Source organism: Corvus moneduloides, chromosome 11 (assembly GCF_009650955.1).
Source record: "Corvus moneduloides isolate bCorMon1 chromosome 11, bCorMon1.pri, whole genome shotgun sequence".
NCBI classification, from domain to species: domain Eukaryota; kingdom Metazoa; phylum Chordata; class Aves; order Passeriformes; family Corvidae; genus Corvus; species Corvus moneduloides.
The window spans coordinates 13322398-13342687 of record NC_045486.1 but is presented as its reverse complement, the minus strand read 5'-3'; the positions used below and the strand labels follow the sequence as shown (position 1 = coordinate 13342687).

The 20290-nt window shown below is 35.2% G+C and overlaps 1 protein-coding gene across 7 annotated transcripts in view; it reads right to left on the bottom strand.

Annotated features, from left to right (window-relative positions):
• DNAH12 (dynein axonemal heavy chain 12) overlaps positions 1–20290 on the bottom strand; it is a 59676-nt gene that overhangs the window by 18414 nt on the left and 20972 nt on the right. For all 7 annotated transcript variants that reach the window (XM_032120970.1, XM_032120968.1, XM_032120973.1 and 4 more), the window contains 26 exons: positions 19872–20024; positions 19217–19456; positions 18494–18739; positions 18078–18197; positions 17266–17375; positions 16449–16632; positions 15560–15700; positions 14582–14665; positions 14310–14498; positions 13558–13677; positions 12574–12762; positions 11761–11912; positions 10920–11058; positions 10666–10832; positions 9341–9596; positions 8852–9151; positions 7960–8138; positions 6219–6411; positions 5969–6130; positions 4440–4634; positions 3482–3615; positions 3081–3243; positions 2554–2634; positions 1302–1478; positions 786–917; positions 267–356 (listed from right to left, as the gene is read on the bottom strand). In XM_032120970.1, the coding sequence (XP_031976861.1) occupies positions 267–356; positions 786–917; positions 1302–1478; positions 2554–2634; positions 3081–3243; positions 3482–3615; positions 4440–4634; positions 5969–6130; positions 6219–6411; positions 7960–8138; positions 8852–9151; positions 9341–9596; positions 10666–10832; positions 10920–11058; positions 11761–11912; positions 12574–12762; positions 13558–13677; positions 14310–14498; positions 14582–14665; positions 15560–15700; positions 16449–16632; positions 17266–17375; positions 18078–18197; positions 18494–18739; positions 19217–19456; positions 19872–20024 (4296 nt within the window). The remainder of the gene's footprint in view (positions 1–266; positions 357–785; positions 918–1301; positions 1479–2553; positions 2635–3080; positions 3244–3481; positions 3616–4439; positions 4635–5968; positions 6131–6218; positions 6412–7959; positions 8139–8851; positions 9152–9340; positions 9597–10665; positions 10833–10919; positions 11059–11760; positions 11913–12573; positions 12763–13557; positions 13678–14309; positions 14499–14581; positions 14666–15559; positions 15701–16448; positions 16633–17265; positions 17376–18077; positions 18198–18493; positions 18740–19216; positions 19457–19871; positions 20025–20290) is intronic.

Here is a 20290-nt window from a genome sequence, read left to right as displayed (position 1 = left end):
ATAATGCTGAATGACTGATCTAGAAAAACTAGCAAAAGAAAAAGGCATAGGAAGGGTGGATGTGGATCAAACGTCCACTGGTTCCACCAAAAAACCCCAATCAACTCCCAAAACACAATATGTGAAATGAGGCTAAGAGGACACAGGTTCAGAATAAACTAATTGAATTTGGACAAATGATCTCTCCACTATAGTATCTTCTCATTTTCTTTTTCTTCCCCTGCAAGAAAGTGTCTGCATGGTAAAAATTACTGAAAAAGCCTTACTGGAATGGGTTTCTTGGAACAGGCTTTCAACTCCTTTAAGAAATTGATGTTGCCCAGCATTTTCTGGCTCGCAGACCAATAATCCAAAATCTACAAAACATAGTAGGAAATACCTTTTCAGGCTTTAAAACAAATACACATACAAAAAATTACAAACCTCTTTTAATCAAAACTCATTAATATTTAATAATGATAACTTGGTATCTCCTTGAGAAGCCAATAAAGCAGAAAGTCTGTCAGATCAAACATTTCCTTCCAATCATACTTAAAGCCAAAAAGTAAACAGTGCCTCAGGGAAGTTATGTATTATCTATCCTCAAGAAATTAGTACAGCAAATTAAATTTGGCACATTACAAAATTTGGAAAATAAGGAATTCTGAAAGTTTTCAGTAAAATCCTGGGTAGAGGCTATAAGTACTTGACTACTTTAATGGACCATGGGTTATCTTGTATTTTGGATAAGTGTTGAGAAGAACATGAATTAAATTTTTATTTCAGAGAATTGTCTGCCATTTTACCTTGCCTCCAGATCCTGAAGGATCTAAAATTCTTTCAGGTTTTTTTTCTCTTATGACACAGACAGCAGCCATGACAAGTTTGACACCAGATGGAGGATTTTTCATTGTCTTGACAACTGCTATATCAGAAGGCTAAAATAAAAAATACATGTAAAAAAATTATGACAAGTATTATGTCTCAGCACCCAATAAATGAACTGACAGAAAAAAAGAGGAATTATAACACCATTACCAATGAACGAGTGGTACTAGAGGACTTTTAGAAGGGATGATACAGTGTTACCATCACGATTAACAATATCCATCAATATCCCTTATGCAGGGAAAATAAAAACTAAATAAATGCTAATAAACAGTAAACTAATGATTAAATAAAATTATGTTTTAAAAATTCCAGGTCAGAATATTTTTTATACACTTCTGTGTCATCTAAGTTATCTCATATTCTTCTAAATTCCTAGTTCATTTTAGAGAGTTAAACAACACTTTCAAATGCTGAAATTTAGATCAGCTTGCCTTCAAAGTGTCAAGAGCACCAATTGCAGCCTCCATGACAGGTATTGCCTCTGCCAGGTCACTCTCACATTCATTTTTCAGTGCCTGAGCTTCTTCAGCTTTTGCTGTAGCAAATTCTTCATCCACTTTTACAATTTTTCTTTTTTCTTCTACTTCTGCAGATTCTACTTCTATAGTCTAAAGAAAAAACATGAGTGAGCTTTATATGGTACCATGAATGGTCAAATAAATTGAAATTAGCTACTACAGGACTCATGGAATAGTGTAAAACATAAAGAGAATATTGAAGTTTTAAAATATTTTAACATAATTTCAATTTATGTTAAGGGAAAAATTTCTTAGCATATTGCAACATCGTGGTTTCAACAGTAGATAAACTGCATGGTATCAGATTACTCTCAATAAAAGCTATTTAAAATATGTTTGAAGTTCAGGAGACAAGAAACTCTTCATGTTTGTGCATCAGGCTGTAACTAAAAATGACTAGCTTTTATAGGGAGTTTTCATAGCTTCACAGCCTTTAACATTGATTATTGAAATTTATTTTCTTTTCAGGGATAAGTCAAGCCTTTATCCAACTCCCTTTGCAGTTCTAGGGAAGTGAGATTTAGTTTTCTTAGAGGTAGAAGAGGTATCACTGTATCTGTAAAAACACTTAGGAATCAGAAACAAGTGCATAACATGTCAATTAAATCATGCTTTTTTGGTGATGCAACAGTCACGTTTTACAAGACAAGTATGTGTATATTTTCATATAACAGAATTCTCAAAACACCCAAGATTTTCGATCCTAAATCCCACTAAATTCCCATGAAATTAACTGGGTTTAGGGTCCTTTTATAAATCAAACATATAATCCCTGTGCATGCAAAGACAGACTGTGCAAAACTGTTCTTGTTTATTTTGTCATAGCTGGGCATATGGAAAAACTATTTGAGGTTTTCACATTGTTTGTGAATCAACTTGGGAAACCTGATTTAACCACTATAAGCATGAAAGTTCCTCTAACATTCTTCAGCATGGAGCTTAGGCAAGGACTGTATATCCAGAGAATGTATTTTATCTAAAGAATGAAATTTTCTTTCTGTTCTAAGGATATAAACATAAATAGCAAGTTTCACAATACTGGAAACCTCTGTAAACAAGAAGTGAGCTCAAAAACCTCAACTCTTACTTTCTGAAAGTCACACATCAATGAAATAAGACACATGTTTACATTAAAAGCCACAAAGCTGTATTTGTACAACTCTACCTTCATCATGCTTGCATTTTCCACTTTAGCCTCTTCCAGTTTGGGCTGTAGCTCAATTAATTCTTCTTTCATCCTACCAACCTAGGCATATGCAAAAGAATCAGGTGGGATCAGAAGGGTCAAGCACAATTTCCAACAATTTTTTTAAGACCTAGATTTTCCCTAATGACTAATTTATTGATAGAAGGATGTAACATTCCGTTTCAAATTAAAACATTTCCAAGACTTATTTTTATCTCCTACTTACAATGTCTAATTTTAAGAACTATGCTCACTTACAGTCCCCTGTTAACCACCAAGGAAAGGGAAGCTCTGTTCATATCTACCTAACAATATATGCTTAGAGATGGCCTCTAGCATAAGTTCTGTGATTGTAGGAAAGAACAGGTGAAATACATTTCTTAGTTTTACTGTTGCAGATTGAGCGAAACAAAACCCGAAGTAACACTTTTGACTGACTTCTCCAGAAAAAACCCTGCATTTGACAAATATTTTCCATTTTCAGTTCCATATTTGTCCTAACTCACCTGTGACTCAGCAAAAGCTAGTTTATCTAGTCCATTCACATATTTCTTCTTGGCTTTCATTACGCTGTCTCGTTTCTCAGTAAGAAGTCTCTGAAATGCAGCAATAAGCTCAAGATAAGAAGTAGGAGTAACATAATTATGGCGTCCCAGACTTTGTAAGAACCTATTAAAAAAGAAATAAAAGAAAGAGTAACTTTAAATTTTGATTTATTTTTTGATTTATTTTCTTAGTTTAATGTTAGCAAAGTGATGTAACTGTTTGATAGGAGTTAACAATTTCAACAGACTTATATCCTTGCTATGGAGGCAAATAGTTGTGTTAACTTTTAATACATAAATGAGTAATAATGAAACTCAATCACCTACTATTTTATGATTGTTTGGAAAAGCAATAGACTGACCTTTCAGAGAGTGACAAAACTGAAGTATGAAAGTATTTACAGATGGGCACAACTCCTTGACGCTCGATGTCTGTGAGCTGAAGTGTTTCTAAGAACTTACTAGCCACATGTTCAAGGGCATCTTCAGGCCATGGCTGAGGGAGAAGTGAGGAGGGAAGAATTTGTAAAATTCAACTGTTAGCAGTCTTCAAACGTCAAAATCAGTTTTTACCATTCAAACCACCAGAATGAGACACACTAGTCCCAGGTGTGCTACAAGAACAATGAACTGATTTAAAGGTCAATTAGCTCAGGCAGCAAGGTCACCACCCATGCAATATTTTCTGGCAACTCCTGGCTGGTCTTCTAGTTCAAAGCTACACATTAACATTCCATCTAAACAGTTCTGTGTCTATTTCATCCTTTGGCAGAAAAATTCACTGACATCAGCACGAGGCCAAGTTATAGAGCTAACTGTGCTTAATTGAGAGCAATACTGCTTACACCAATACTGCTTCTCCAAGTTCTATTCTGCTATCAAATATCTACTGATAAGCAACAGGATTTGTATTTGCTAGTCATTCCTATAATGGATGGAAGGAAGAATATATAATTACCTGCTTAATAAGCAGCCACAATTAAAATCATTTTACAGTCACAATGAAATGTTTTCTCTAGTCCTTTAAAACATACACATTATGTAATAAAATTACAAATTGCCATCATCAAACTAAGACTATTCACACTTCAGAAATTTACAGCAAAAAAATTTAACTTTATTTAGTTGTAGAAATGTTGAGATCACACATCAAAGAGCTCCCAAAATATTACAGAAAAGGTCTATGGAATTTTAAAATTTTGAAAAACAACGAGTACTTCTACAAGGAAGACAAAAGAAAATCTGATGGCACTTAGAAATACAGAGTGTTAGAAAACTGAAGCAGATTTTTGAGGAAATAATGTAAGTATTTTCCCATACCTGGAACCAATCAATAGTACAGCAGTTGATGAGTGATGGAAACTGTCTCAGACGATTGCGGAAAGCATCTCCAATTGGGCTGAATGCCACCACAATATGGAGATTTTCTTTGCAGAGGTTCACAAAAAGTGCAAACAAGGCCAAGGGACTGAGTTCTTCACCTTTATCACCAGCCTGAACTGCTGCACGAACACCCTTAGGAGTAATACATAGCATAAAAAATGTTATATAAATTGTCATTAAGCACATCTGAAGTCCTGTAGCAATTCTGTTAATGGTAGCATCACCAGGAAATAAAATTTTTTAGTGGAAATGAAACAGGCAAAATAAAGTAGAAAGCCAGAACAAGTAGCAAATACTGTTAGAGAACAGGATTGCACTATTTATCTGTGGCCCTGACAACTCAGTCTAGAAATGATCATCTGCTGCTCTGAGCAACTGAGAGTAAATCATAACAATATAGTAAAAGAAGAATTCTTTTAAGGGAGCAGATTTAAATGAGTAAAAACCAACTTTGGTCCAGCTGCTCATTGTGGATAGCTACCAAGTTCCAGCATACACCCACTGAATATGTTCACACAAACTGTAAAATTGGAAAAGAGCCAAATTATTTTAATATTTTCACTATGTACCTGGCAAGAATGAAATACTAATAGACAAAGATCACAAGAATTATAATCTAACTTCTTTGAAAGATACACAAATCCAGGTATCAACATGCTCCATAACTTAAGTGCAAAAAAACCATGTAGTAACATCTATCAAGTGATACAGATATTGCAATAAAGAAAATTTGTGTGTACTAAGAACCACTTTGAAAGTCAACTAGAAGCATACTTAAGTAATTTATTAAAAACACCACAGAGATAGGAAGACAGCACAGCATACATTTCCAAATATTGTTTGCTAACATTAAGTTTCCAACTTGATGTATAAAGATTGATGCCCCTCCCTCCCAAATTGTGACTGCTATTGTGAAAATCCCAGTCTGAGTTCAGTTAATTTTTTTTTTTTAAATTTGCCTGAGTACATTGCATCATTACTTCTAATCCTAGATTCATGGAGCACCTTTGCCCACCTCGTCTCTGAGTAGAAGTGTCAGAACACTGAAATTCTGCCTAACAATGCCCTAGTGCCTCAGACAGTAGGAGTCTATTGAGAAAGGCAGGCCATGTTTTCTAATAAAAACATCACATCTTCGCACTTCACTGATTAAGGAAAACATTATGATGTACGTTCTTCTCCTATACAATATCCTACAAAAATAACTACAGCCATAGGGTATTTGTGGACAACCCAAGTTCTCTACTTGCACAACTTAATGTGTTTGTGAACAGAGTGCTAGGTCAGAATTAAAGCTTGTAGCTGGCATAAGCTACTGCGTAAGTTTACTAATAACTGGTTTATTTTTCTAAGGTCTCAAAAAGAAGTCACAGAATTACGTGCAAATATACAAAAGCCACATTTCACACTGAACTGTCCAAGTAGATTAAAAGGGAGGTGAAATTAAAGAGAGTTTCTAAAGATACCTCTACAATTTCTTGTTTTTCATCTGCTGGAAAAAGATTGGGTACCTCCCCTGTGTTGAGGAGACTGTCAACATCTTCTAAAAAGCTTTCTTCTTTAATTTGTGCATCTGTGATTAGAAATACAGTTTTCAAGCCTTTTACACCTGCATTCTTCAGAAGTCTCTGAAAATGCAAGACAGTTAAAATTGTACATTCCAAAATATCCTTCCTCAAAATTAAGTCAAAATGTAGACAGGTTATTAATACTCACTTTCAGATCTTCTCTCCACTCGTTTGTACCATAGGTCTTAGAAATCTCTGGTTGAAAAACACACATTCTTGCCATGAACGCTGCCAGGCGAGTCAGAGACTGCCGTCCACTTCCTCCCATTCCAACCAGCAGAGCATTCCCCCCTGACTGCTTCAGAATGCGGCTTAATCGAGACAAGTGTTCCAACATGTACCTGCATTGGGAATATGTTGATTACAACAAGAGCAGAAATACCTGTACATTTATGCACCTATAAACCTGGGAAACAAATCAAGGAGTAGCATCCCCAAAACAAATCTCTGAATGCAGGGTGGGGCAGGGTAGAGAGGAAGAGGAAGAAAGAGAGTGGGCATGAACCACAAAATAAAGTAAAACTTACAATTCTTCTCTTTTACAAATACCAGTATTTAGCTAAATTACTACAAATTACTAAAAGGAATGTGCAGAGATAAGAACAGGAGCACTATAAGGATAAATGTCTTAAAGGCAAAGAAAAACATTAATTCTCTACTTCAAGATCACAGCAGTATTACCAGTTTTAACTTTCTTGAAGTATAGCAACCTAAACAGCTTTTTAAAGTAACCACTGGGAGAACATGGTTTTTATCAACAAACATTTCCCTCCCCTCTACCTCTGACAGTGATTTATAACTTATGTGTGGAATTGACGTTGGAACATCCTCAGGAAGCAGTATCTGCACATTACTGAGAGTCCTTGTCAAAACTCAAGCCTGATTTATCTCAGAATATGCAGCAAGGCCTATAGGAGCTCACCTGCTTAGGCATAGGACATGGGGTAATTAAAGCAAGCTGAGCAAGTATCAAAAGCGGTCTCAAAAAAACTTCCAAGCATTTCAAGAAAGATAAACTCTGTTTATTTTTATTGGTTAGATAAATAAAGGAAACAAATTCAGATGTTATCTATGAGATTGAACTTTAAGGCTACAGTCAAACATGCTCTCCTGGCTGCTGTTCAGTGAGGTCACTGCAATATTGCTTCTATACCCAGGAAGTGGCCTGTGATCAGAGGCTGCCAGCTCTTCAAAGTCCCAGCCTAGCAGTATATACAGGCACTCACAAATCCAGCTTGGCAAAATGACCTAGACTAAAATAAGCTGATATTAGAAGTGTTTTAAGTAATCCTAATCACCTTCACGAAATACTTATGTGTCAAGCCACCCTGGCAAATATGAAGAGGCAGTAATCTCTAGCAAAAGGGAGGAGGAAGGAGTTTGACCTCCTAATCTCTCTCGGTTGTAGCTCTGCATGATCACAAGTTAAGGTAACAATAATGCCTTGCAGAGTCTAAAATTTCACGGGATTAGCTGCAGCACCAGCTGTGCTGAGTAACAACAAAGTAGACAAACAGCTATGATTGTGAACATCTCACTCTTGGGATGCTTGTCCTTGGGAAATGAAAGTCCAGTGACATCCATCTTCACTGGTGACAGAGGCCTAGGAGAAGTACAGCAACTACCTGAGGCAGTGCACAATGTTTCCATAACAACTAAGACAAATATTCAAAGCCGCTTAAGAGAAAAGCTTCTTATTATTTACTTTCAGATAGGGAGAGGCATAAGAGAAAAATCAGTTTGCTTCCATCCGAAAAGGTGTTACACCACAAACACTTTTAAGGATGCATGAAGGGGAGGAGATATACCAAAAACCACAGTCCACAAAATTGAATATACTGAATTATCAACTACTGCTTAAAGCTCTTAATAACACAGATCATAAACACCTGAAAACGACAAGATTCATTCTTGTTTTCTGGGTTTGATTATATTCATCCAGACACTGCTCCACAACATCACTGAACTCCTCAATGCTTGGAACCTCAACATAAAGTCTTTCGTCTCCCTCAAGTTCTGGAACCATGTAGTCACCAAAACACAAACTTCTCATGTCTTCTTCTGTTACCTATGGTAAATATTCAACAAATTATGAAGTCAAGTTTAATATTTAATGAATGTATTCCTCATTGGAACTTTAGAAAACAAAGGAGAATTTAGACAAATACCCCAGACAAAAGAATAAGCACTCCAAAATATTTTGACTCACAAACAACACCCCCCTCAAAATTATGTTTCCTGCGTTGAACTATACACTTATTCTTAATTTGTTCTGGGAAAACAACTGGCTCAAATAATAGCCACTAACCGTCTCATAATCATGACCTTCAGATTACACCAAATTCATACAGATGTATATTATGAAATGGACAACTAAGACCACAAAGTTATTTCTTCTATACTTCAATGAAATTACAAGGGACATAAAAAACAACAGAAAAAAGGAAGACAAGGCATAAAATATAACACAACTATACAGGATTTTGGATAGTAAAATCTAGTAACAATAACAGGATGCAGATGCCCAAATTTCTTTTAAGGAAAATTAGTAAGTTTACTCACATTTTAAATGTAATATTTTTTGAATAGAATGCTTATATACAACAGTTAAACCCTCCCAAACAATTCCCATTTCTACATTTTTTCCTCATTAAGCCATTTTGCCAAATTCAACTCAAACTTTCATGCACATTTGAATCAGAATTTCACCTATGATTAAATTTCTAGTCCTAAATTTGCAATACGGGAATTATTTTGCAACAGGTTAAACATGATACTCACAGGGGATGATCCTTCCTTCAGGTGTGCAAAAACTTTATCGAATGCTTCTCTGAAATGTTCTTTCACAATATCTTTCACTAGATTGAACAACCAGGCTCTGTCATCATCTTCCACCAGACGGTCATAGAAGACCCGAAACACCTCGTGCACGAACAGCCGAATCATCACATGTTTGTTTTCAACTGCACTTTTCTTAATGAGCAAACAGCCATGGATAACCCGTGAAAAGTCACGCAGGTTGAAGGTATAATGAGATTTGGCTGGTGTGGGCAAAAGATTTTTGATGGCTTTCTTATACACCTTCAGACAAAAAGAACAGAGAACAAAATTTAAAAAAAATTAACACTGACTGCATTATTACCATAACTCCTAAATGTCTTCTAAAATGTTATTTCTCAAAAAAATCCCTTCACACTACATTATTGTAGAGCCAAAGGAATATTAATGAACAAATTGAAGGAAACTTCCATTAAGGTATTTGCCTCTTACCTCTAAAGTGGCAGTGACAATTTGATTTCCAATTGTTAAGAAGTCAAAAGGGAAGTCATTAGTCCTTAGGTAAAGAGCCACTACAGTAGAGAAGATGCGCGTCATTGTTTCATCACTGAAAGAATTGATGGCGCAAATGTTGAAGTGCCGCAGGAACCGAGGGGTGACAGGATTCCTCCCACTGCCTGGAGGCCCCATAGCTGCCACTAACTGTATGTCAACAAGGGTGATTTTAGAGGTGTCCTTAAAATCATACCTTCAAAATAAAATGCCATGTGACATTTAGATATGGATACAACACATTTGTTACACCTTCAATGCAGCTGTATGACAGACTACTCTCTGCATGCATAAAAAAGTATTTAAAAATATTTTTTAAAATAATAGGCATTACATAATATAACATGTATTTCTATATATTTTATATTTTTAAAAACAAACAATCCCTCCTCCCTAAAAAAACAAAAAACAACTAGTCCTGTAACTGTGTACCAGTTAATCTTAACATACCATTTGCTGGCCCAAAAAAAAGATTGATTGTTTAAATTGCACTCCATAAAACCTGATATGAAATTTTGACATGAGTATTAAAAGTGTAACTTGTCAAGATATATTATCTCTATTTAAGAGCAACAGATATTTGAGCAGTGCCTGGAATCACAAGAGTAGCTGTATTTGAGAAGTGCCTGGAACTGTAGAATGATCCAGACTCAGGAAAACACCTGCTCCAGTCTTCCAATCTAAGCAAAGCCAAAAACCTCAAAAGCAGGGAAGACTCTCAACTTATTTTATTTCATGCCTATTATCAGATCTGATTTCATTGTGAATTTAAAAAAAACATTTTGAAATCTTGTTAAAAAACTTTTAATGACTAACAGAATAATGGATAATAGGGAAAACTAACATAAGAAATAAAATCAGAAGTTTTATATAACTGGATATATATAGATGTGTACAGAAAGCTGCCAACTCTAAGGAGGAAGAGAAAGAAAAAGAACAAGAAACTGCACTGGAAAAAAAACTAAAACAGTAAAGGCATAAATGATTCATTTTATTTAATGTATACTAACTCTGCAAAAGTTTAGCAATAGAACATTCTAAAAAACTTAAACCAAATTTGATCATCAATTTCCCAAACTGAGAAGTCCTTAGAAAGTAATATACAAGTTGCTTCAAGTTTAAAAAATGGATTTTTATATAAACTAAATCTACCTTAACATTTACAAACCACTTCAAAAAAGTTTTGAAAATAAAATTCTAAGGAATAAATAAGTATAACAGCAAATACAGCAACAAAAAATTTCAGTTGTGTTTCCAATAATTACCAAAATCCATGGTCAAAGAACTGTCTCAGAAGTTCTATAGGAGGCTGTGCCCCATACTTCTCCAAAGCAGGCATATTCATATCATCTACAAAAATAATGCATTTTTTTCCCATTGGAGGGCCAAAGACTCCTTTGCGCCTCTTGTCCAGCCTGGCCATAATAATGTTCTGCAATGCAAACAGGATCATTCAGAACACAGATTAAATATTCATATCCACAATCTCCTTGAGACATAAATGATCTGTTCTACTAACCTGGGTCTGATTGGCACTTGTTCGAGCTGAAAAATTAATGAAGAAGGGGAAGTAGCGCTCCTTTTCCAAGTTGTTCATTAACTTGTCCTTGACATACACAGATTTCCCAGTTCCTGTTGGTCCCACTAGAAGCAGTGGTCTTCACAAAGAGAGAAATAAAGCACATAGACTGCAGAAACCTAACACTGTAAACTAAATGCAGCTGGAAGTCCAAGGTTTTACTAGCTGGCCCTTCTTTTTCTACCTCTAAAAACATTAGTTGCCTAAAGAAGAAACCAGAGTGTTCTAATGCATTCATTAAACCCTCTCATAATTTTAGTTTGCTTCCACCACCAAGAAAATGGGAGGGGAAATAAACATTTCTCATTCCCTCATTCTACTGGTGTTGAAGTATATGAACACATGGGAGTTAAAGCTCTTGTGATAGGTCTTGCATTGATTCAAACTTCATAAATCTTTCAGCCTTGGAACCTGAGGCTGGTTTTTATTTCATTCTCTTATATGATCTGATCATGGCTAATATAACTGATTTTGATAGGATTAATCAAAGAAAATAAATTAAAATATGTATTTAATTGCCAAAGTAGAAAGAGGATGCAAAAAATTTTGGGCTGTCCTAACATCATCATCAGAATGAGAATACAAAAGTTAGACTATAATAAGGTTTCATAAAAAAAAATAAAACCAGACTGCTGGGCAAATTTTTTTGTTTGTAGTAAACATCTGTTTTAAAACAGCCGAATAAACTGAGGGTTTGATACAAACAATGAACTCAAAAAAAAGGAGATATTTCTGCCTATGATCAAATTTCACTTTAGAAATTTGTAGTGAAGCAACTTACTTTCCATGGGTAATGAACAGGTCTAGCAAATAGGTATAGCGAACTGTATCCATGGTTGGGACTATAATATCTTGAATCTTCACATTTTTATCACTGTAACTAATTTGTTCAATAAAGTCATTCCAGTGAGCCCAACCTACTTTGACTTTGAGCTAGGAAGAAGCACAGATGTAGAACAGACTGGTGTTATATATATGAAGGGTTTTCTCTACTACCTCACTTTCAAAAATTAAAATAATGGATTTTAATAAATTAATGAATATTTGATGTTTCAAAAGATCACACATTTCATTTGTTTTACCTCACTAATGAAGTATTAAAGTACATACCTAAACTTAGAATCCTTTCTTTTCTTTAAAATTTTGTTCAGTGAAAACAAACAAAAAAACCCACACACAGAGAAAACCACAACAACAAACCAAGAGAAGAACATTTCTAATAGACACTACAAACAAAAATTGTAACATAAGCAAACCGCCTATGGGCTTAATATTCTGCTTTCCTTCTGAACAGTCCACATTATTCCTTCTATACAAAAGCAGTTTTTAATCTGCCAACTGAGCTTGAGTTACAGAAGAACTATACTGTGGCAGTATTACAAATATAACTGAAATGTACATCTCGGTATTTCATTAAAAAAATGGTCAGTACACTGGTATTTGAAAAGGAAATAAAAATGCATTGTAGGATTTAATCCAACCAACACTCTACAACATCCAACGGGCTTCAAAAAGTTAAAATACCCATCTGGCTGCATTTTCCTTCTATTATGACAGTAATAATCTATTTAGTGGATGCAGAAGCCAATCCTACCTCATACACGTAGTCATAGACCAAGCCTTTCTCTTCCAAAGGACACTCCCACTTTCCCAAACTCTCCGGTACAGGATTTGTTTTAGATTTTCCAGACAAAGTTTCCCTCAAGAAATTATCAAAAATTGTCCTGCTGTCACCATCACAAGTCCCACCAATGGACCAGATTGTGGCAAAAGCAAAACAACCCTGCAAGAACAAAAAAATTAGTAACTGTCTCATAAATTGACATATTACACAAACCTTGTACAGTCTGATTAGCAAACATAATTCTAAAAAATATTGTTAAGCAGAGAGATGTTAGAAATTGCCCTTCAATATCCCTGGCCTAAAGAGATTTAGAAATCTGACTATAGACAGAGCACACAAAAAAGTCTTACTCAAGGACAGAGAAAGAGAAAGAGAAAGAGAAAGAGAGAGATAACAAAAAATAAAGGCCACTGACTACAGCAGTATGTCACAGGACAAAGCCTGAGAAGAGTTCTAATGACAAACCAGGATCTAGGAATTTTATAATTCAATTTTAAATAACTACTTTCATATTCTATTTTCTTCAGTTTTTCATAAGAACAATCATATAAGGTCAGACAGAGGATTCAGCTAATATAACTGTCAGAAAACCTTCTCCCAAGGAAGTGTTGCTCAAACAAACAAGCCAATCGGTGTTGCATGAATATTTATTTCCTTTAAGAGAAATACGACACTTTGCTTCAGCTAACTTCTTGGTTACTTAAAAAGCACATTTAATAAAAACACTATCCCAATTAATTGGAAAAATAGGAGAATTTTTAATCATATTTGTCACTTTTAAGACTTCCATCTCATCTGGACACCTCCAGAGTGTGGGGAGAGAGAGCAAGGAGGTAGTAAAATTGTTTCACGTCTCCCATTCACAAATTAAAGTTACTTTGATTAGTACAATTGTTTTGAAAACCAGCACATACAGAAATAAATATACATTTCACTACATGTTAAAAAACCAACCATAATCCAGGCACGGATGCTTTTGTTGGTGGGATCTTCTTGCACAGCTGGACAAATCAACATTTCAAAAATCCGTGTGAGAGCTACTACAACATTGATATCACTTGTAGGTACCAGTTCCTAAGAGATTCAAAAGGTTGGATGTCATACTTTACATCTTTAGCTAATTTATCTTTTGGAGATAAATTAATTAGATCACTAGCTAATTCTGAACACATATTAGAAGGCAAGGTATACACTGACTTTTACCCAAAAGATCATTTGCCCCCTTCAATCATTGAAATGTCAAGACCTTTAGCTTGTTAACCATGTTCATGGCTACCACGTGACCACTACAATTATACATCTTAAACCAAACCAAAACCCACAGAAGTAACTGCAGCAAAACATGAGCAAAATTCTAAGCACTGCCACACTGAGCTTGCAAGGAACTACAACCTTCCCCTAAAACTTAAAAAAGCACTTCCTTATACAACACGAGATCTTTAAAGAAAAAAAATGTACAAAATTCTCTTGGGAATACTTTTTAATCAGTGTTTTAAATACAAACTGTACTTTCAAAAATAAGAAGATGAAAACGATGATCAAGTTTCAAGTCTTAGCTGACATTCTCATTTTAACTTTCCAAACTGGTCCCAAGAGCCACATATTCATTCCAACTGTGCTTTTCATGAGAGAACAGTCACTTCCTACCAAGGGTAACAGAATGGACATAGCCACTAACTACTGCAGGAAAAAATGTCAAATAATACCTTGCACTGTTTCTGACGGACTCTTAATGCTGGCGGTACCAACCAATCAAAAAGTCCCTGCAGAAGAGCTTGATGTTCCTTTGAGTTCAGAGGTTCAGGCAGTTTACTCAGCCAAGAGGTAACAAGTGGCCTCCAGCCCAGCTGAGAAGGTTCCAAATAAATCATGCCACAACGACTGACCGTAGCAGGCTAAGGAAAAACGGTAAACTCATTTTATTGTGCATTTAATGTACTGAATTTTGTTTCATATTTTCACTAAATACAAAACTTACTGATGCCTGGGAAAGATCCATTGTTTCAAAAATAAGAGTCATCTGAGGGGACATTTGGATGACTTCCCCACTCATCAAACAAAGCTTGAAAGATAAAAAATAACATGCAAGGTTAGAAAAAAAAAAATTATTGTAAATTACACTTCCTATCTCAGGAGAGTTCTGTATGAAAATTGGCAAAACCAAGTAAAATCAAAGGTAAGGTCAACTAGATAAAATGTTGAACCACTTGTAGCAATAGATTTTTATCAAGTTTTAGCTAAATTCTTCACTTAAACCATAGCACTCCATAGTAACCTACCAGTAGGTTCATTACAATCAATCTTGCATTTAACAGGATAAAGAAAAGAAGAAAGGACAAAAGATACCTGCAGATATTGTTGCTAATGCTGAAGCATTCCAGCCAGAGAAACACTACCCTCTCATATTAAAGTAAGAGTGCAGCTTGAGTATTTTGAAACATTATCATCCAGAACTTAAAAGTCCCAATGTTGTCTCTCATTTTTATATTTGCTTTGAGATTCCTAGGGCCCATTTACAAAAGTGGTGTTACAATTTTGACTGCAGAAGCCATTATTTTGAAAATGCAAACCTTTGTGTCTTGGGATTATTTTGAAATGCAAGGCTTAGAAATGATGGGGTTTATAATATATAATTAATTGTAATTTCTGATGTTTAAATTTCAATTATTTATGTTAGAAAATTACATTATGACATCAGGAAATACTATAGAATTCATGTCTTTCAGCAATGAGTTGATTTTGTGATTATGATTCCAATAAAGTAAAACAAAACAAACGAAAAAACTTCAATCAAAAACCTCTAAAAAAAACCCTTACGACTTGTCACCAATGCCACCTTGCACTTGCTCTTTTCAAAAGTCAGGCACTGCAGCTTGTATTTGTGGTTTTACATGTAGGAGGGTATTTGCAAAATGTCACACAATTTTATTCAAGCATTTATTTCACTGACTGATACCTTTTTGTTGTCATCCAGAACTGTGTTCATGCTTTCTATCCACAGTGTATCGATGGGGCCATCGAAGATGACCCATTTGCGCTCGGGGGTCTCGGACAACGCGAATTCCCTGAAGGTTGTAGCGACGACCCCATCTGTCCACTGACAGGGTACATGTGGGAATGGGGGGCGAGACAAAGAACACAGAGTACAACCTGAACTGCCAGTCACAGAAACCCTTCTCTTTGCTTTCCACTATCCCTCACTTTTAATTATTCTCCTCTTATGCTGCAGAGAGCACATGTAACTTTGGAGTTTCACCGAGGGTCTTAAAACATCAGCAAATTTTAAAATAGATTTTTTTTCACTTGAAAAAAATATTGTAACAAAAAAGATCAGCAATTCATTTTACTGAAACTTAGAAGCATTTCTGCTCTGTCTTGCATCTGTTTCTCTCCAGAGTCACCCTAAGTTTCACTATTTCACATTTACTACTTCATATCATTCCTTCTCCAAGCCTAAGTTTCACACTTGGGAACTCATGAGTTTATAGATTTTTCTAGATAGTTTTTGCATTACTTTGATTATACTGGTTAAGAACAGACAGAGAAATGAATGCAGTTATGTTTGATATGATTTCCTAGCATGGATGCAACTATAAGAGGACAATGACCTTCAAAATGGTACTGGTTTTTTTTGTATATTTAAACCTATATAACCGCATACACACATGGTACTGCATTTTTTATATCTTAATTAAAAACAGACCATAAATGCATTAGTTAAAATAAAATTTACAGTTGTGTTCTTATCTGTGTTTTAAATCATAAAATTATGAATTCAACAGTTTACTATCCATAATAATAGAAACACAATATACAGGGAACATTATTTTTTAAACATACGTTACCTCATGGGATATCAGATCAAACTGCCCAAAAAGCTGGCCCATAGTGATTGATTTTGGATTCATAGTTCTATAAATGACTTTTTCTTCTTCACCATAACCACGCTCCTTCATAAGAGACAACGTATCTGCCAACACGTGTAGAACTTTGGTCTTCCCAGAAAACGATTCCCCCACCAGCATGAAGCTGTTAGATGGAAAAAAAATCCTGCTATTAACACATTTGTCTTGCAGTTTAGACTTTTACAGCTCACATGAAAGCCAACAGTATCAAACATATGTTTAAAGCTAATTTTCACCTAATTTTCAAAAAGGGAAGCAAGTAAATTTTCTTTGTATGTATAAAACATCTTTTCCACAAACCTAGTTTATTTGCACATGCAAATCTGATTGCATGATGTCTTATGGAGAGAATTAATTAATGAACTGAATATTAACCATCATATGGCTAATGTCATATTGTACCTATTCTCTGCACACAGTTGCTATTCTGTAATAAAAGCTAGGAATAAAATGGCACAGATCTGACAACCAATATTTTAATACAAATCAGCTTTTACAGTCCTAAGTTTTCACCATACTGGTATCAGCACCTAAAATCATTATACATATGAGAGTACTTCTGATACCAGAAAGAGTACAATTCCCCAGACATACATCCACAAGAATTTTGGAACAGGCAAAAGCAGTATCAGTAATCAATTGTTCCAATACAAAGAGGAGTATTTTGGCACCCTCAAAACCTTCTATAACTTCATATAAATTATTGCTACAGTATAAGTCAGAATTACAACAGATAGTGCGGTGATGAGAATCTTACCCATGTCTAACAATCATCATTTCATATGTCTGTATCATTTTCTGCATAAAAGTTTCTACAGGTTGGACATTATGTCGAGTGCAACATTCATTGGCACATTCCAGAAAATCCTAAAATCAAAACAAATCATAATCTTATTCTTGCTACAATTTAAATTACTGTTCTGCACTACAGTAGAAGAGTTTGTGCTTATCAGTAAGGGTTTCAAATTAATTAGTAAGTGAAATATTATTAGTCAGAATATAGCAAACTTCCTGCGGGAAAAAAAAACGCTTTTGTACCTTGTGCTAGAACAGGATTTAACTACAATTTTTATCTTGAGTAGAAGGTGTATCACCCTCAGGAAACCAGAAGTGTGCTTTGGAACCACACACTTTTATCAAGATTGCAGTATTTACTTAAAACTTAAAAGTTAATCCAATTTGTTTTTCCAACATACTTATCCTTCTTTCCAGCCATCCTCCTACAAAGGATGCTTTAAGTGTTGCTATAAATAAAATACAAGCACAAAGCTTAATCTCATTTAATTATGTCAAAAAATTAAGAAAGAAATCAGAAAGCCTAAAATTTGGCAAATGTGCAGGTCAATTCCCAATCTGTAAGGCACAACCCTTCAGAATGTAAGGGAACTCAGATGTGGATTATATTCAGCAGAGATAAAGAATTCCCTTTGCTACAAAGTTTCATTGCAAGCATTCAGCAATTTTCCTCATCTTGAAATACCTCACTGCATTAATTGCACTTGATTAAAAAGCAAATCACCACAAAACAATCAATGATCATGACCAAGGAAAAATTACAAGACTACTTACATTGTAGTCTGCCTCAGGAAGCTTGATTCCAGGAAATAAATCACTAGTTATACCCATGAACAGAGGTATATCATGTGACAAAAATTTGGGCTCATTCACATCTTTAATTGATCTAAGAAGCTAAAAGAAACAAATATGCATTTTACTGTTCTTATTAAGAGACAAAGCATAAGGTGTTCAGCGACTAAAATAACCTAGTATGTAACAAAGATGAATTCATTAAATGGGGCCTTTGACAAGAACTGTGCGATTCCCAGCACAGCCCTGGAAAATGCAGCATGTATTTTATTATCTTCATTTCACAAATCACAAAACACAGATCAGTGATGTGAGAAGATGGGCTGGAACTGCCTTCAGAACTCAGAATGGCATGCATCTATGAAATTCCTTAAACAAATATTCCCTCGGGAACTCACCAATATATCTTCATCTTCTGTAGGAAATTTTAACTTCAGATTCCCCGCAGCCACCAGCACAGCTTTGACTGCCCGCATGCCATAGTCATAGTGATACTGAGAGGAAAGCTGTTCTGAACATAGTCTGTAGGTCATGACTATCTTCACTGACAGTGACTTAGCATTCAAAAATCCATATGAATAGAGGGAAATTTCTGCTATCAGAGCATAGTTGGGAACCATCATGGCTACTGTTCGGAAAAGAACCTGAAATACACACCCAAAGAAATATCTTTAAATAATTAACTTAGGAATGGAAAGTAATTCAGAACTTTTACAGGTGATGGATCAGTATCCATCCCATCACGAAACAGAATTATCAATACTTGCAGCTTATGACTCCCTAGGAAGTTAACCTAAGTGAGCTACCATCAATATCCATCTCAATGTACAATGCAGTGCTGAAAAGACACTGTCCCTCTCAGCTCTTTTCCCTCAGCAGTGTCTCCAGAATACAAAAATGCCATTTGCCCCTTGCACAGATACAGGCAGCAGTAAGGAAGGAAAATGTGGTCTATGGCAGGTGAGAGAATGCACTTCCTTTCTTTAAGCATATGCAGTTGGTGTGCTCCTCATGCGGCACTATCTCTGCTTTCAGTTAGTAAAGCTTCCTTATGGAAACAGCTCATCTGGTCAAAAACAATCATCTCAAAGGTCACAGACACATCTATTTTATTATTTTACCTTCAGATTATCTGGAAGTTCAGAACGTCCTGCATAACCTGGATTCATAGTAATTGCTATGAAACAGTTGGGGTTAAGCTTCAGCTCAGTTCCTTCAAAAATAAATGTTTCTAGCTTTATCTGTATGGCTCTCTGGATGCAAAGGATCTGCTGTGCCACTACAGACAGCACTTCCAGTTCAATGCGATTGAATTCATCAAAACATGCCCAGGCACCTGAGGAAGCCAAACCTTTGAAAAACTGCAAATGAAGAAAGAAACCAATCATATTGCTAACAGAACCTTAGAAGATTCAAAAGAAATTAAGACTGTCATGTTGGAAGTTTAATTAGATTTAAAAAATACAATTATGATAATAATGCTTTAACCTGTTTAGATCATAGATCAGTGATGTACTGAAGAACAAAGTTTTTTCTTGGTTCTAAAGCAAGCTAAATCAGAAGCTCCCAATCCCATGAACTCTTGTTTCTTTCATGTTTTAATTAGCAACTTAATAGGCTTTCATAAAGCACAGAAAATGAAACATGTAGAGAACAGCATATAGCATCCAAGGGTAGCAGAGCACAGGTGCCATATTTATTTGTGTCTGCAAAGTAGGGACCCTAAAATTTTCATGGCTAAAAAAAAAATACAGCATACATTTATTTTCTATTTACCTTTCCCATTGCCAGGTAATCAAGGCCATCAGAGCAGTTAAAGACAACACACTGAACAGCAAGAGCTTTAGCCAAATCTTTGGTGGTCTCCGTTTTACCTGTTCCTGCTGGACCCTCTGGGGCACCACCGAGGTTTAAATAAAAGGCTCCAATCTAAAGCACAGAAATAGTTTATGGAAATTATTTGTACTTCATTCATATGAAATTATTCTGAATGAAAATGGTAAAATTAAATTGCACCTGATAGTTTCATACACTCATTTTATCTAACATAAAAGGTATGGTTTTACTAATTAAAAAGAATCTGAAATATACTTACAGCTGGGAAAAAGATGCAAGAGAATTTAATTTTGACCCTAACAGAGTTTAGTTTTATTACTATCATAACCATGATTGGTTACTCAAACTTTATTGTACCC